The 16,922-nt window shown below is 37.6% G+C and overlaps 1 protein-coding gene and 1 pseudogene across 3 annotated transcripts in view; both read left to right on the plus strand.

Annotated features, from left to right (window-relative positions):
* Positions 1 to 16,922, plus strand: part of BEND6 (BEN domain containing 6) — a 50,237-nt gene that overhangs the window by 4,784 nt on the left and 28,531 nt on the right. For all 3 annotated transcript variants that reach the window (XR_015554165.1, XM_087438758.1, XM_014782587.2), the window contains exon 2: positions 15,309 to 15,528. Coding sequence is in view for 2 of the 3 variants with exons in the window: in XM_087438758.1 (XP_087294884.1) it covers positions 15,409 to 15,528 (120 nt within the window). In the remaining variant the exon portion in view is untranslated. The remainder of the gene's footprint in view (positions 1 to 15,308; positions 15,529 to 16,922) is intronic.
* Positions 16,087 to 16,610, plus strand: LOC106800856 (large ribosomal subunit protein eL34 pseudogene; annotated as a pseudogene).

Below are 16,922 nucleotides of genomic sequence, written 5' to 3' on the forward strand. Positions count from 1 at the left end.
AGGATTTGTTGTCCTATGGGTTGTAGAATCCATGATAATGTTGTGGGGGAAAAAAATGTTCTATTTTGTGAACATACGTATTTCTCTAAAAAGTCTGCTGAGTTTGGGAGTTTAAAAACGTCAATATAATTGAATTCATTTATTCTATAATGCTTTGCAGACAGTTTTTGGAAAGTAATCATTTACTATCCACAAGCAAATAGAATTCATTTATATAGGTTCCACAGTGAGTGTGGGCTTAGTCATGCAGCAAGATACTGAGTCATTGGGCCAGAAAATTTACTCATAGTTGTATGAACTGCCGATGGAAAATTTGAGAGCTGTTCATAAATCAAATTATAAAGATCTCAGAGTTATAAATCACTGAGCAGCATTGTTCATTATTATTCAGATGGTGTAAAATATTTCCACCATTTCTAAGAATGGGCAATTTACAAAGCAAGTTTGAAAGCTGAAGTTATTGCTTCTAGATCCAAGATAAGAGTTGCTATATAAGTTACAAGCATTTCTACATTCTTAAGTGAAAAAAGAAAAAGTAGGAGGTTTATAGTTGCATAGTAAATACGTTATAAGATGAGTAAAATCTTAATTAACTGATGTTTATGAATTAAATTTCAGATTGCCTTCATAAAACGACAGCAACATTTAATAGCTAAATTTTCTCCATTTATTACAATAATTCTTTGGGAACTTTTGCATTAAATATTTTGTGCTAATATATTTGTATGCAGACGCATCAGCGTGCTGATAGCCTGAAAGGATAATGTCACTAAGGGAACAGAGGTAGCAAGTGTACTAAGAAGGATGGAGAATTGTGATGAGTAACTAATGATTAGTAAAAGATGTTTCAAAAACACACAGTTCCAGAGATTATTGAAATTATCCCAGTGTAATGACATCCCTTGGATCTAGGAACAGAAAGAAAACTACATCTTAAAATGTTTTTGTAGCCCCAAATGCTTTGTGGAGTCAAACAGAGAAACAACAACAAACACTAAATTAGAATATAGTAGAGTTTAAGTTTCAAAGAAGAAAATCAAAAACCTAAAGCCTATTCTTCCTGGTCCTATCTGTGCTGGAGGAGTTCTTAACCTGGAATTCATAGACAGGTTCTAGGGATCTGAAATGATAAGTAAAAAGTGGGTCTCTTTTGGGGGACATGATCCGTAGTTTTCATCAGATTTTTAAGGAGTTATTACCAAAAAAAGAGAATCATCAGAACTGTACAAATCCACAGAGAACTGTACAAATCCAAGGTTTCTGAATTCAGTATCAAATCATTCTCTCATTCTGTCACAGCATGAGGCTGGTTATGTCATCATGTGACTTGCTCACTCCGGTGAGCAGGTCCAGTTTCCAGGGGTGTCCTCCAAGTTCCATTCTGACCCTCCGGGCTGTGAGGCATCTGGTGGCACAACCTTCGTGCATTCCACACGGAGACAGACTTTGAACCAACACCATGCCCTAAATCCCTCAGACCTCTCTGGGCCTAGCATGCACTATTCTGGGCACAATTTCGTTGTGTGGCTGTTTGTAATGAGGCAGGAATCCACCTTGAGAAGACACTGCAAGACTGCAAGACTAGACCCCCTGCTACACTAATTGGTGGTCTACCATCTGCTGAGCTGTTGAAGTCTAGGTCTTAGTGCCTGCGTTAAAGGGCACCAGCAGCACCCTGGGAGTTGCTTGGTACAATCATGATTCTCCTCTCCCCCTCTCCCAAAGGGCATGGGACAACATGTCCTGGGCTTCCTCTTACCTTGGTGTGGACAATCTCATTGTTTTTAGTAGTTGCGTATATACTCTCTGCCAAGCTTCTGCTAAATGCTTTACATCCATTTGCTCATTTAATCCTCACAGCAACTGTGGGTAGGTCCTACTCTTATCCCTGTTTCATAGATGAGGACCCTGGGACACAGAGATGTAAGGAATTCCCCCAAGATCACACAGCAAGCAAGTGATGTAAGGATTCTCCAGCACTCCAAAAACCATGCAATTTCTGTTGCCTGCTTTACGTTTGCACGGCCTCCCCCTCCGCAGCCCCTCCCCTAAAGGAACTCCTCTCAGCTGGGGTTTGCTGGGCAGCTATCCTTCCTCTTTTATGACTGTCCTTAGGCTACCCCTGCCCAGGCGAATGAGGGCCAGCCCGACACCCCAGCTTATATCGGCTGTTTCCTGGCACACAAGAGAGCTGGTCCTCTCCTTTGGATCACCTCCTCTAATCCTTCAGTCCAACAAGACTCCTTTTATTTAAAAAAATTATACATCCACTCTTACGATTTCATTGCCATGCCCCCGTCATTATCACTTGGGTATATTCAACCCAGCACCCCCAGGAAGCTAAACAAGCTTGGGAGGCCAGGCAGATGCCCACTTTGGAAAAAGGCCTCTCTTGGAGACCACCTGGCTGTCCTTTATAAAAGGGATAGCTCTAATAATTTTTTTTTATATTTTTAAGTAAGATAGAGGTTTGTCTAATATAGCATCATAGGCATCCGGGTTAATTAACTATGCTTCTTGATACCCCCCATTTTGATCTAAGCTTGTATGAGGAAGATCTGGGTCTATTTTCTTCAGTTAATAAAAATACTACACCTAACATATCAACTCATAATGGGGTACTGTAATTGTCACCATTTCACAGATGGGGAAACAGAGGCACAGAAATGTCACATGAGTGGTAAATATTGGATCTAGAGTTATGGATCCAGACAGTTTGGTTTTACAGCCTGTGTTTGTAACCAGTTATGTGACCCTGGTTCATCATCTAATATATTTGGAAGAGATTCAGACTGGAAGACTATCTCGAACTAACTACATAGCAAGACTTTGCCTCTACAAAAAAAATATATGTATATATTTCACTAAGTTTTCTATGCCTTGGTGGAAGGAGAAGTTTACCCTTCCCATCTTCCTGTGAACAGGATGTATGTTGGCCTGAGGTTCTGTCTCCTCCTGCTGTTTGAGCAATTTCTCCAAATAGAATCTACTCAAGAATCACAGGCTCACAACCTTGTCGCCAAATACCACCACTGCTGAGTCCCCTGTTCCTCTGTCTTTGACACTCCTGAACCTTGAGGTTGGCTTCCATACTTTGAACTCACTATACCCATCTATCCTTCCTTGCTTTTATATAACTTCCTGGGCCTCAGCTGGATTACATAGATCCATTCCATTTTCTTGGGCTTCTTTCTTTGATCAGTATGTGCATTCTCTACCCTTAACTAGCTTCTCAGTTCTGACTTGCCCTACAGCTGCCAGGCTTGGCAACACAGGTAACAGAGAGAAAATGGCCTCTTACATTCCCTTCCATGTTATTATTCTATGAATTTACTGATAGAAAAGTACTGTCACTCATATATAAATATATTTTTCTAATGACCTATATGTAGGAGGTAGAGAAATAACTTGATAAAAATGTGAAATGTAGCTGATCATTGTTTTTTTTTTATTTTAATATTGCTTCAACGTAGTATGAAAGAATATTAGAGCAAGAAGAGAAAATTATTGGTAGTAGATTAGAGGGCAAATCACTTAAGATGATTTATTAAGTAAATATGTGATTCAGCACATTGATTATGTTTAGACCTAAATTTCTGAGACTATAAAAGTACAAAATTAATAGAGACATTGGTAAATGTTAACCAGTTATTTCATTAATATATGATATTAATATAGGGTATAACAGGGTAAATATTTCAAAGAGAAATTAACTTGTCCTTTCATGTTATAGTGGTAAGATAGATTAATATTTGAAAGTTGAATCACTCCTGATTTTTATGCATAGGCATTGATTCTTGCATCAGAATTATTACATTTTATGAATTTTAAAAATTGGTCTAAATGTGTTCATGTTCTAGAATATGACTACTTAAAGCAAAAAGCATAATGACCTCATCTTGCTCTCAACTTTCAAGATGAATAGAATGTTCTACATTAATCCAAAAAATGTGAAGTGGAAGATGATTTACATGACTTACAGTTATCCTAAAATAGAACTGTTAATTGATTCTTATGCTTCCTTAGGCTTAACTCTGCGTCTGTGTTTCTGATAAATGGGGAGAAGGCATGTAAACATCAGGGAGGTTGGGGAGGGGACGGGAAAGGTGGTGACAGAAGAGTCTGCAAGGAGAAAATACTCACAGAAACTGGGATTTCTTAGAAAAGATTTTAGAGGCCCTAGAACCATAGGAAGACCTGTCCAGAGTCTCTCTGAGTCTGCATATACTTTCTTGTGCACTCTTTCAGCCATTGCATTCGTGGCTGCAGGCTTTTCTTAGACAATTGATGGGGATAAGTGACACTGTGGAGCAAGTGAAGGTTGTCTTCCACCGTTGCCGGCCTGATTTCTGTGCTATTACCTCTCTGCCATAGAAGTCTCCCTGAACACATCAAGATGAAAGTAAGCCAGTCACACTGTCTAATTACAGAGAAGACAGAGGCTGGGTCATTGACCACCTGCCTCTCTTGCCAGATCAGGAGCAACAGAGAGATTCTGGTACAGATGATGAAGCTAACGTGTGTGGCTGGGGTCTTAGTCTGTTCGGGCTACTGTAACAAAATACCAGAGACTGAGTAGCTTATAAACAGAAGTTTACTTCTCACAGTTCTGGAGGCTGGAAGTCCAGATCAGGGTGCCAGCATGGTTGGATTCTGGCGAAGGCCCTCTTTCAGGCTTCAGACTGCTGACTTCTCGCTGCGTCCTCGCATGGTGGAAGGGGCTGAGGGTCTCTCTGGAGCCTCTGATGATAGCACTAATCCCATTCATGAGGGCTCCCCCATCATGACCTAATCAGTTCCCAAAGTTCCCACCACCTGATACTGTCACCTTTGAGGGTTAGGATTTCAACATATGGATTTGAGGGGAGACACATTCAGACCATAGCAGCCAGGTAGAGGGAAACCATTAGGAACAGTGCCGTGTGTCAGGGGGCGTCATAGTGGAAATGTTACCAGCTCTAGACTCAAAGGGAGAGGGAAAAAGGAGCCAGGAGGATAAAGTCTCCTAACTCACTGTCCTCCCTCCCTCTGATCTCCTGCCCGGACACCCCCTTGGCTGAACCCAGCTGGAAACAGGGCAAGGGAGCCCAATCAGGTCAACCTCCAGGCTTAGGGAGCAGAACAGAGATGACTGGAGAAGGGGTCTGGAGGAGCAAAGAGAGGATCTCCCGCACTCATGTCTGAACAGGACTGCAGTCCTAAGAAGAACTTGGTGAGCAGTTCAAGACTTCAGGCTCTGGGGGAAGAGACTACAGGCAGAAACTTAGGCAAGGAGAGCCCTGTAAGGGACTTAGTCAAGCAAAGAAAGCAAAAACTTAGTTACTGGAATTGACAGAGTCTGTTGCAAAGCTGACTTGATGATTAGTTTCCAAGCTCTGACTCCAGAGTCCTTCTGTAGCCTGCCTATGGGTTAGCAACTGGGAGTGGTTGCCAGGGTCCACTGGGGACCCCAGATCCCTCATTTGTAAAGTATGAATAATAACTGTACCTACCCCAGAGAGCGACTGTGATAATTAAATGAGTTAGTACAGGTTACAGTCTCAGAACTGTACCTTATATATAGTAAGCACTTAATAAAGGCTAGCTATATTTTTATCCTTATTAAGTGAAGGAGACAAGAGTGGAAAGATCTGAGGAGGTCACATAGGGCAGTATATGGAGCTAAATGATGTCCTTTCCTAGATACAGGTTACATACATGACAATGCATGATATCACTGCTTGTTAGCTAAATTAGCTCCAGCAAAATTACATCCACAAACTCCAGCCAGATAGGAATGTTTTTCTTTCCTTTCCCATCATGGAAAGTTGAAAATGATTCAGGTCTGTAGTCTCTCAGACATACTTAACATTTCTTAGACTCATGCATAGTCTCCAAACCAGTCTAAGTACAGGCACAAACGACAGGGATACATCAGAGAGCCGCGTCGTTAGGCAGTTTATCATTGTGAAAACATCACAGAGTGTTCTGAAGGGGAACAAAATCTGGCCCCCCAAAATGTCTCTTTAACATGAGGATTATTTTAGGCTGATTATTTTTAAGAAACAAAAGACTCAGAAACTTTTCCTTATTACCTCCCCCTTAACTGCCTAAAAGAGTTCAGGAAAAAACTTGTCTCAGGAGGCGAGCTGTCATCTTAGCATCACACGAACTAGGTGGTAGACAGGGAGGGACCTAGAAAAGCCTGTTTGTTGGGCTCCCCTCTGTGTGCTTCTGTTTCTTTGTTGGCCAAACACTGTTTTCCAACTGTTTATTCCTTTTCCTCTACCTGTGAATTGCCTTCCTTCCCTTTGAAGTCCCTGACTCTCCCCAGCCCCAACATCTTCTTTGTCTTTATCTAAGGATGATATTTAAGGTGAGGGCTGTGGCCATTTTGGTGAGTTACTTGGTTTTCCTGGGTTTCTCCCATGTATACGTGTTATTAAATTTTTGTTTTTCTCCTATTGGTCTGTCTCACGTCAATTTAATTCTTAGACCAGCTAGAAGAACCTAGAAAGGTAGAGGAAAATTTCTTCCTCCTCTACAGAAGTTACACAAATCTAGATGGTATAGCCTACCACACACCTAGGTTATATGGTAGTAATCTTATGGGGCCACCATCATATATGTGGTCCATCGTTGACAGAAACATCATTATGTTCACATGACTATAATTCGATCACAGTTTGGCAGCATTGTTGAGCCATCCTAAAGTATATTGGTTGTCTTTTTAATTGAGATATTAGTGGAACAACTTGGAAATTGAAAATGTGTTTGATGTCATTTGGAAATGGAGGGAGTAAAAAGAGTGAGTTGAAATGCTCCCTGATGGACATTGGTAAAACCTAGTAATTTCTATCCCAGAGTCAGGAACACTTTGATGAGAAAGCCATCCAAGAGCTTGCTTTGCTCAGCAGAGTGCTGTGGGTACTGCAGGAGAAGGCACCCAATCATTAGAGCCATTCTGATCTTGATTTCTCTTCCTCTAGTATATACATAATTTTTAAAAAATAATATGGACATCTCCCTCCCCCCTGTCCCACCTTGTTAGAAATAGGCTGAAACTAGTAGTAGTCCATTTCACAGAGAACATTAAAACAGCCACTGAATATTTAGAATTACATTGGCACTATTTTCCTGGCACTTTAGAACCCATTTAAAGGGAAGTCTTCAGTTCATATTCTGACCCGAGTACTGCAAGGAACGTTTTATTACTATACATTACAAAACTGATATGTATAGAAAACAATCACAAACTTTTGAAAATTGTGAAAGGGGGCTTAATTTTTATTGTGCTGCTGTACTTGCCTTTCACAATTTTTATTTGATTCATAATAGAGAACTTATATTTAAATCCAAAAGCAGCTGAGACAGCTGAACTATATTTTGACATTCATTTGGTTTCCTTAAGTTTGGTGGCTTTTGTTTCTTAGACTTTCAGACGTGGCTTTTGCATTTTTGAATTCCTGCATTAATTGTATCATTGATTTATTAAAGTAAACCTAAATGCATTAAGAATTTATATTTTTAGCAACTTCATTTGCTTTCATTAGTTACCCTTTCTCTATGTTTTATTTCTTAGATACTGTTTTTAATAATTTGGATGTTGTTTAGAACATTGTTTTTCAAACTGTGAATTATAACCTATTAGTGAGTTATGAAATCAGTTTAATGTGCTGTGACCAGCATTTTTAAAAATGAAATAAAATACAGGAGATAGAATAGAAACTGAGAGAGTGTGTCATATGTAGTAAGGGTGAGTATTTCGTGAAATTTTGTTTTAGTTTTTTGTCTGTGTGTTTTGTGGATCAAAACATAAACATATATTTACCTGTGAGCTGCAGTCAATAAAAAGATTGAAAGCCATTGGCTTATATTATTCATCCACCCACATGTCTTGGGTGTTCTCATGGCTGTGGTTATGTTCAGTCTCACCCCCTACAACTATCTGGGGAATTAATGAAATGCTTTCTGTTGGCAAAAAATAAAAATAAAAAATAAAGAGGGCAGATAACTACATGGTGAATTTTTTACTATCAGGAACGAGTAGTGTTTAATATATAGCTATACTCCTAATATCCCTTCTGAATTTGCTAATTGACAGGTAGTAACATATACATTGAATCACGTGTCTGTGGATGTTAGTATAACGGACTGGAATCCACTGAACAGTAGTCATTCTAAAAGAGGTCTGATGTCCATTCTAGTTGATCTTGATTAAATTGTGTGTTTGAGGATTTGCTCTTCAACCAAATCATATCTGCAGGAGAAATTTTTAGTACAGTTAAGGGTGTTACAAAAACTATCTTTTCATAAACTAATTTTTTTCCCATTTTTTTTATTGTGGTAAAAACACATCTCATAAAATTTACCATTTAACCATTTTTAAGTGTACAGTTCAAGGACATAAAGTACACTCACAGTGTGGTGCAGCCATCACCGCCATCCATCTCCAGAACTCTTTTCGTCTTGCAAAACTAAAACTCTACACCCGTTAAACAATACCTCCGCATTCCCCCTCCCCAACCAGCAACCCCTGTGAACCAGGACTCTGGCATATGTCACCATCACCAAATCATACTTAACAGGTTCCTATCCATTAAATCTGGCAAAATTCCGTATTATCAAATAATAACAATTTGCTGTAGGATCTTACAGGCTATATATTGTGTCTCTCAAGTAGTGTTCTCAATTTATTAGTAACAATGTGCAGTGAAGTAAGGCCCTGGGGAGAAAGTTAAAGCAGCTGGCCTGCTCTCTAGGAAAAGAAAGGAAGACGAAAGAAAAGAAAGCAGATGATACAGTTTAAACTCCTTTTAAATATGATAACTGAGTCCTTCGGTAAGGGTTCAGCAAATTACTGCTCATCTGCCTGCCAACTGTTTTCGTACAGCCTGTAAGCTAAGAATATTTTTTACAGTTTTCAGTAGTTGAAAAAAATCAATATCAGAATAACATATCATGATATGTGAAAATTATGTAAAATTCAAGTTTCAGTGTCCATAAATAAAGTTTTATTGGAACACATCCACACTTCTGTGTTTCCATATTGCCTGTGGCTGCTTTCATGCAGAGTGGAGCAGTTGGGACAGAGACCCTCTGGGGCAGTCTCATCGCTTTGCACTGCTTCTCAGTGCAGCACAAATTACAGGGATGCAGCTATAAAAACTTGACAGTGTTTTAGTGTCATGCCTATTGTCATACCATGGCATTGTATTTTATTTTTTTATTACATGGCAATCATGTCAAAACAAGAGAAAACTGGACTTAGAGCTTTTAAAGCAGAGTGGAGCGTGGATTATTTTGTTATCAAATTAGGTGGCAAAGCATTGCGTTTATTATACAGTGACACTCTAGCTGTGCTAAAAGAACACGATACAGGTCAACATCACCAAACCAAGCACTCATCACGATATTTGCAACTCACAGGACAGCAACAGTCAGAAAAATTAGAAAATTTAAAATGAAATACCTCATCACAGCAGAATTTCTCCACAAAAATAAAATATGAAAACAAGTCTGCAACCAACATAAGTTTCTGAGTGGTTCATTTGTTAGCCAAGCAAGGAAAGCCATTTACCGATAGTGAGTTAATTAAATCCTGCTTGGTTGCAGTAAGCTCAAGACATGTGCCCAGGAAAAAAATTAACTTACTTAAGACTATTAGCCTTTCAGCTAAAACAGTTGCTCAAAGAATTGAGGATATTGGGAGCAACATAATAATCAATTAAAAAACAAGGCAAATGACTGAGTTTTTCTTGGCTCTTGGTGAGTCAACAGATGTTACTGATACTGCTGAGCTCTTGTTTATTTGGGGAGTAATTGCTGAGTTTAGAGTGACTGACGAATTAACCTCTATAAATAGTCTTTGTGAAACAAGTAGGTGAGAGAATATCTTCAAAGTTGAGAAAACAGTAATTCAGTACAACCTGAGGTGGAATCTACTAAGATGTGTTACAACTGATGGTGGTAAAATGCGTGTGGAGCCAAAAATGCTGTTGGACAAATTTACAGAACTTGTGAAAATATAAGGTGTTTAAAGCCTACAGTTATTCATTTTACTATTCATCAGTAGATACTTTGCAGAAAATATTTGAACCTATTATATTTTTAAATAGTTTATTGAAATATTATTCATATACCATGCAATTCACCCATTTGGAGTATACAATTCAATGTTTTTTTGTATATTCACAGGGTTGTGTAACCATCACCACAATCCAATTTTTAAAAAACATTTGTGTCCCCTCTAAAAGAAACCCTATACCCATTAGCAGTCATTCCTCCCCCCACACCCAAACAACCTCTCATCCCTAAGAAACCACTAATCTGTTTTTTGTCTCTATAAATTTGACTATTCTTGACATTTCGTATAAATGGAATCACACAATGTATGGTCTTCTGTGACTAGTGTCTTCCACTTAGCGTAACATTTCAAGGCTCATTCATGCTGTAGCATGTATCAGAACTTCATTTCTTCTCATTGCTGAATAGTATTTCACTGTAGGCATATACTACAGTTTATTTATCTATTCATGAATGGATAGACATTTGGGTTTTTCCACTTTTTAGCTATTATGAATAATACTCCTATGAACATTTGTGTACAAGTTTTTGTATGGATATATGTTTTCATTTCTCTTGGGTAGATACTTAGGAGTGGAATGTGTCATATGGTGACTCAATGTTTAACTTTTTGAGGAACTGCCAGACTGTTTTCCAAAATGCCTGCACCATTTTACAATCCCACCAGCAATGTATAAGCGTTCCAAATTCCCCACATCTTTACCAACACTTGTTATTTTCTGTCTTTTTTTATTATAGCCATCTTAGTGGATATGAAGTGGCATCTCATCATAGTTTTTATGTACACTTCTGTAGTGAATAGTGATGTTGAGCATCTTTTCATGTGCTTGTTGGCTATTTGTATGTCTTCTCTGGAGTATATCTTTTTTGTTTAAATCCTTTGCCCATTTAAAAGATTGGATTGTCTTTTTATTATTGTGTTGTAAGTGTTCTTTATATATCCTGTATACAAGTCCCTTATGAGATCTATTTTCAAATATTTTCTTCCAGTATGTGGGTTGTCTTTTTACTTTCTTGATAGTATCATTCGTGAAAATAATGTTTTTGTTGTCATATCTTTAAAATCATTGCCTAACCCAAAGTCACAAAATTTACTTGTATGTTTTCTTCTAAGAGTTTATAGTTTTAGTTCTTACATTTAGATCTATGGTCTAAATGTAAATTTTGAGTTAATTTGTGTGTAGAGTGTGAAGTAGGATTCATTCTTTTGCATATGACTATTCAGTTGTTCCAGCACCATCTGTGAAGACCTTTCTTTCCTCATTTAATTGTCATCCTTGTCAAAAATCAATTGACCATAGATATAAAGGTTTATTATTTATCTCAATTCTATTCCAATGATTTATATGTCTATCCTTATGCCACTACCACACTGTCTTGATTACTGTAGCTTTGTAGTAAGGTTTGAAATTGGGAAGGGTGAGTTTTCCAAGTTTCTTTTTCAAGATTGTTTTAGCCATTCTGAATCTCTGGCATTTCCTTATAAATTTTAAGATCACCTTGGCAATTTCTTAAAATATCATGTATTATTGAACCAGTAGAGTCAATGGTGAACTTCATTCTTGTGGACTTGACCACCATCAGTTCCATGAATATTTTCAGAAATAGAATTTGAATATTCTAACTTGCCCTGCTGTACAGCATTTTTGATAACTCAGCAGTGGTGAAGTTTCACTGCAAATGTTTGAGCTTGGAGCCAAGACTGTAATTTTTATGAGAACTGCCCTCAACTGCTCTTATGGAACAATGAATGGCTGTGAAAATTGGCTTTTGCTGCAGACTTGATGTTTCTTAGTGACTTCATTAACAAATTATGAGAAAAAATTATAAGACCAAACAAGTACTTACATGCAAAACTTTCACTGAGGTAAAGTCATTTCAATAATAACTAATGTGTGGCTCATAAGTAATATCAACCTGCTTTATACACTTCCCCTGCTGTCAAAAGTTAAAACAAGAAATGAGATGTTCATCCCTACTCAGATTTGCACTGGATATATTGTTCAAGTTCAAATTACAGTTCCAGCACTTTCTTTCAGACTTCAATGCAAATGCAAAGGAAATTTCTATATTTCAAAATACATTCAACTGTGCAGGTGAAGAGCTTCCACCTAACTTTTAATTGGAAGTAATTAATCTGCAATGTAATAGCACACTAAAAGGGGATATCAAAAAAATTTAACAGAATTCTATAAAAGTCTACTAAGAGATGAATATGCTCAATTAAAATTATAAGCGCAGGGCCGGCCCCGCGGCTTAGCGGTTACATGCATGCGCTCCGCTGCTGGCGGCCCGGGTTCGGATCCCGGGCGCGCACCGACGCACCGCTTCTCCGGCCATGCTGAGGCCACATCCCACATACAGCAACTAGAAGGATGTGCAGCTATGACATACAACTATCTACTGGGGCTTTGGGGGAAAAAATAAATGAATAAATAAAATTTAAAAAAAATTATAAGCTCATATTGGGAGGTGTGGACTCTTTTGGCGATGGTTGTACGATGTTGTGAATATACTAAAAAACCACTGAACATGCACTTAAAATGGTTAAAATGGTAATTTTTATGTTATGTGATTATCTCAATTAATAAAATTATAAGGTCATGGATTAATATCAGTATATGACAGTATCTCAGTATGAAACATTTTCAAAGATGAAATACGTAAAATCTCATTGCAGGTTAGCATTAACAATGAGCATTTGCAATTGATTTTGATGTAGGGAACACTTTTGAACCCCAATTAAACAAGATGTTATTTTGCTTTTAATTCCATTCTCGTTAGTAGACTTGTCTTACAAAAAATTGTACTCAATTATTATTAGTCTATTTTCAATTTTATGAATAAAAATTTTGTGAAAGTTTATTTTCTCTCTAGCTACCTATATATATACCTATATATATATATATTTCTATACACCTATATATATTATACGTACCTACATAATATCCTCAATTTTGCCTCTTGGCTTACAAAGCCTAAAATATTTACTATCTGACCCTTTACAGAAAATGTTTGTCAACCTTGCTCTGGGTAAGTAGACTAATGATATTTGCTAGGAGTGGAGTTTTTAATCTGTGGAGTGCTCTTAATTGTATATCCCTGATTTAGGACTGCTTTTGACACACATACCGAGAATCTATGGATTTATAACTCCTTAGAGAAGGTCATGCATGCTATACAACTCTGAGGTATAAAATGGAGATGTCATAACTTAAACACCCCTCACTATGTGAGGTGACCCTCAAACTTCATTTAGAGACCTCAGCTATTATCCTAAACTGTGGAGTACCTATATGATGTGAGAAGTGTCAACTTAAAAAGCAAATTTGCTTGGTATTTTATCCTCAAAACGAGTTTATTCGGGACTAGCCAAAAGAATTGCAATTTGGGATGTGCATGCTATAGCAAACCACAGGCAAATCTAGAAAACAAAGGAGGGGAGCTGCTTTTATAGAGAAAGGGGGGAAATAAGGAGGGCTGTTCTAGATGAAAGTCCATTGAGGGAAAGTAACAGTTCAGGGTGTCAATGGCTTCTCATTGGCTGGACTGTTGCCAGGTGGGGAGAGAAGTCTTCCTTCAGTAGTAAAGTAGTTTTACTCCCCGTGGAAGACGCAAACATCTAGCCTCTTCCTGTTTGGTGTCATGGACGTCCTGTGATAGAGCATGAGAGCTCCCCCTACAGGCCTTCCCCATTCCAATTTAGTTAAGGTTTCTTTTATTAATTTCCACAGAAGGAAGAACCCACAAAGCCAGCAGGATGTCCTAGACCTCTCCCTACTCTGCCTGTGCCTCTTGATTGCTTGTAGCTTTGAAATTATTACTAAAGCTTGATACTAGATAAGATCTCTGATGTTTATGAGTCAGATATGGCAGACCAGTCCCAGGCGTTAGCTCAAGTACTATTCATGTATTTGAAAACCTAAAGTAAGTTTTTGAAGAGTCACATGAGCAATATTGGCAAGACCATCCCAAATATTATTTTATGCTTGGAGTAGAGAATAATGAGTTTCTCTTAAAACAGGTAAAAGAACTATATTTTCTAAAGGAATTACTTAGTCTAATTTGCAAAGGAACATACGTTACCTTCTGCTCAACAGTCCACATATTTCTTGAAGTCCCTTTAAGCTCATTCCTTTCTATAGTTAAAGTTTTATTATATATAATTAAATATCTTTTTATGAAAGCAAACCAATATATGCAAGTAATACAGATGCTAAGACCAAATCAGCTGCATCATGTGTATATAGCAAAAGTTAAATTTGATCATTTCAACCCTATTCTACCCAAGAACTATCATCTGCTTTATCAGATTTTGAAAAATGATTATCCCTGGGGGCCGGCCTCGTGGCTTAGCGGTTAAGCGCACGTGCTCTGCTACTGGCTGCCCGGGTTCAGATCCCGGGCGCACACCAACGCACCGCTTGTCTGGCCGTGCTGAGGCTCCATCCCACATATAGCAACTAGAAGGATGTGCAACTATGACATACAACTATCTACTGGGGCTTCGGAGAGAAAAGGGGGAAAAAACAGGAGGAGGATTAGCAATAGATGTTAGCTCAGGGCCAGTCTTCCTCAGCAAAAAGAGGAGGATTGGCTTGGATGTTAGCTCAGGGCTGATCTTCCTCACAAAAAAAAAAAAAAGAAAAGAAAAAGAAAAATGATTATCCCTTAAAATTTTTATGAAATGTATTATTGCATTTTAGATATTTTTTCCCATTCTTTATGGTACAATTCCTAAGTTTACACTAAGGAAAATCTTCCATCTCAAAACTTTAGAGTTTTCAGAAAAAACAAAAACTTTTAAGCAATTCTTATTGATCTCCCTTGGAATATTTTGTTCCTGATGAGATCTATCATTATTAATGTCTTTTTCCTAAAGATATATAATTTCAGTCCTCTAAAATAGTTTGCATAAATTTATAATGTTTCTACTTTGTTTTTTAGACTCCTCATAACTGATTGACAAGAAAAAAATTGTGAAGATGGAAACATTTTACACTATTTGATTTTATAAGTGACAATTCAGTGCATATCACACCATGGAAACATGACATCCTTGTGATGATGATGAAATTGAAAGACTTTTTGAATCAAATGAAAATGTGTACTAAGTTGGTCAGTGGCAGAAAGAATGATAGGAAGGTTTAGTGAAAGTAGTTTACTTGAGTGGCTAGTGCCCTTATGAAACATACAGTTGTAAATATATTATGTATCCCTTTTTTTTGTTTTTGTTTTATAAGGAAAAACATTAACTTTTGAGCTACATCAAGAATAGCATCATCTACATGGGCATTCCCTCCTCCTACAATTTCAGAAAACCTTTGGTAACTAATTGAGAAAATGCAGAAGATCTTGCAAACAGATGAAATTACCGATACCCAAGCTCTCAGAACAGGGAAGAGGAAAAGGACGGAGACAATGGACTCAGAGAATGCAAATAGTGACATGGATAAAGGACAGGTGGGTGTTCTGTTACCTTGATATAATTTTATGATCTAGCTCCACCATAATCCCATAATTCCTTTCCTAATTTATTAGTGCTTTCCCTTCTTCTATTAATTTACTTTTCCCTTCAATTCTTTATTCAACTGAGAGAATAAAATTTCATATTCTCTTTTTAATGTTGAACAAGTTGAGTTAGAAACATACTCAAAAGACATTTCACCTGCTTCTATTTAAGTGTGGCCAATTATGCCATTGTTCAAACTTTCCTTGAAATTCTGGGAAATTAAAGATCAGCAAACTGTCATAAAATATGTTTTCCTCTCAACAAGCACTGGAGACACTGGAATACCTCTTCTTTAAGATTTTCTTTTGCTTTTTCTTTTTTGACTCCAGTTTGTGGGCTATCTTCATCACTGGTTTGGTCAGGGCCTCTCTCCTATTTTTATTTATTCATTTATTCCTTTTTGATCTGAATTCCCCACTCCCATTCTCCTCCTGCACTCTGGACAACCTATCAATGTGTTTATTCTGTATCTTTTTATTTGTGTGTCTTTGTAATATATGTAGTGTTTTATGGGCATGTCTTCTTAGTTAATTTTTTAAATACATACTACGCATTCTCATGGTTTAAAATATTTTTTAATCTTCTGGGGACGGTGTCTAGAGGCATTCAGATTGGTCCAGGATTTGGCATATTGTCACAGGCTAGCCTACAATACGGCTTCTAACAAAATAGGCTATTCTGAACCCCTGGTAATAGAATTATTTTATACCATTATACCAAGAAAGTTGGGAAAGCACCAAAATCTGCATGTGGAGTGTGCCCAGGCCGACTTTAAGGAATTCGTGCTGTGAGACCTAAAGTTCTTATGAGGTTGTCTAAAAGACAAAAACACATCAGCAGTGCCCACGGTGGTTCCATGGGTGCTAAACGTGTCTGTGACAGGATCAAGCGTGCTTTGCTTCTTGAGGAGCAGAATATCGTTGTGAAAGTGTTGAAGGCACAAGCACTGAATCAGAAAGGTAAATTTAAAAATGAGGCTTTCTTGAGTAATAAAAAAAATCAAGTCTGCTATAGATATATATATATTTTATAAGGTAAACAGTGAAAAGTCTCCTTCTCATCCCTGTCTTGCATCCACCCTGTTCCCACCTCCCACCCACCTACTACAGGTAACCAAGTTTATTGCTTTCTTATTTATCCTGCTAGTGCTTCTTTGTTAAAATAAAGCAAATATGAATGTAGATATTCTCATCCCCTCTTTTGACAAAAAGTAACTTTTCAGATATGTTCCTTTGTATTTTGCTTTTTTCTTGATGTATTTTGAAGATCTTTCCACTAGTATATAGAGAATTTTCTCTTTCGCAGCTCCATATTATTCCACTGTGTGTATATACTGTTCTTTATT

This window comes from Ceratotherium simum, chromosome 13 (genome assembly GCF_057802395.1).
Source record: "Ceratotherium simum simum isolate JZ-2026a chromosome 13, ASM5780239v1, whole genome shotgun sequence".
Taxonomy (NCBI): Eukaryota; Metazoa; Chordata; class Mammalia; order Perissodactyla; family Rhinocerotidae; genus Ceratotherium; species Ceratotherium simum.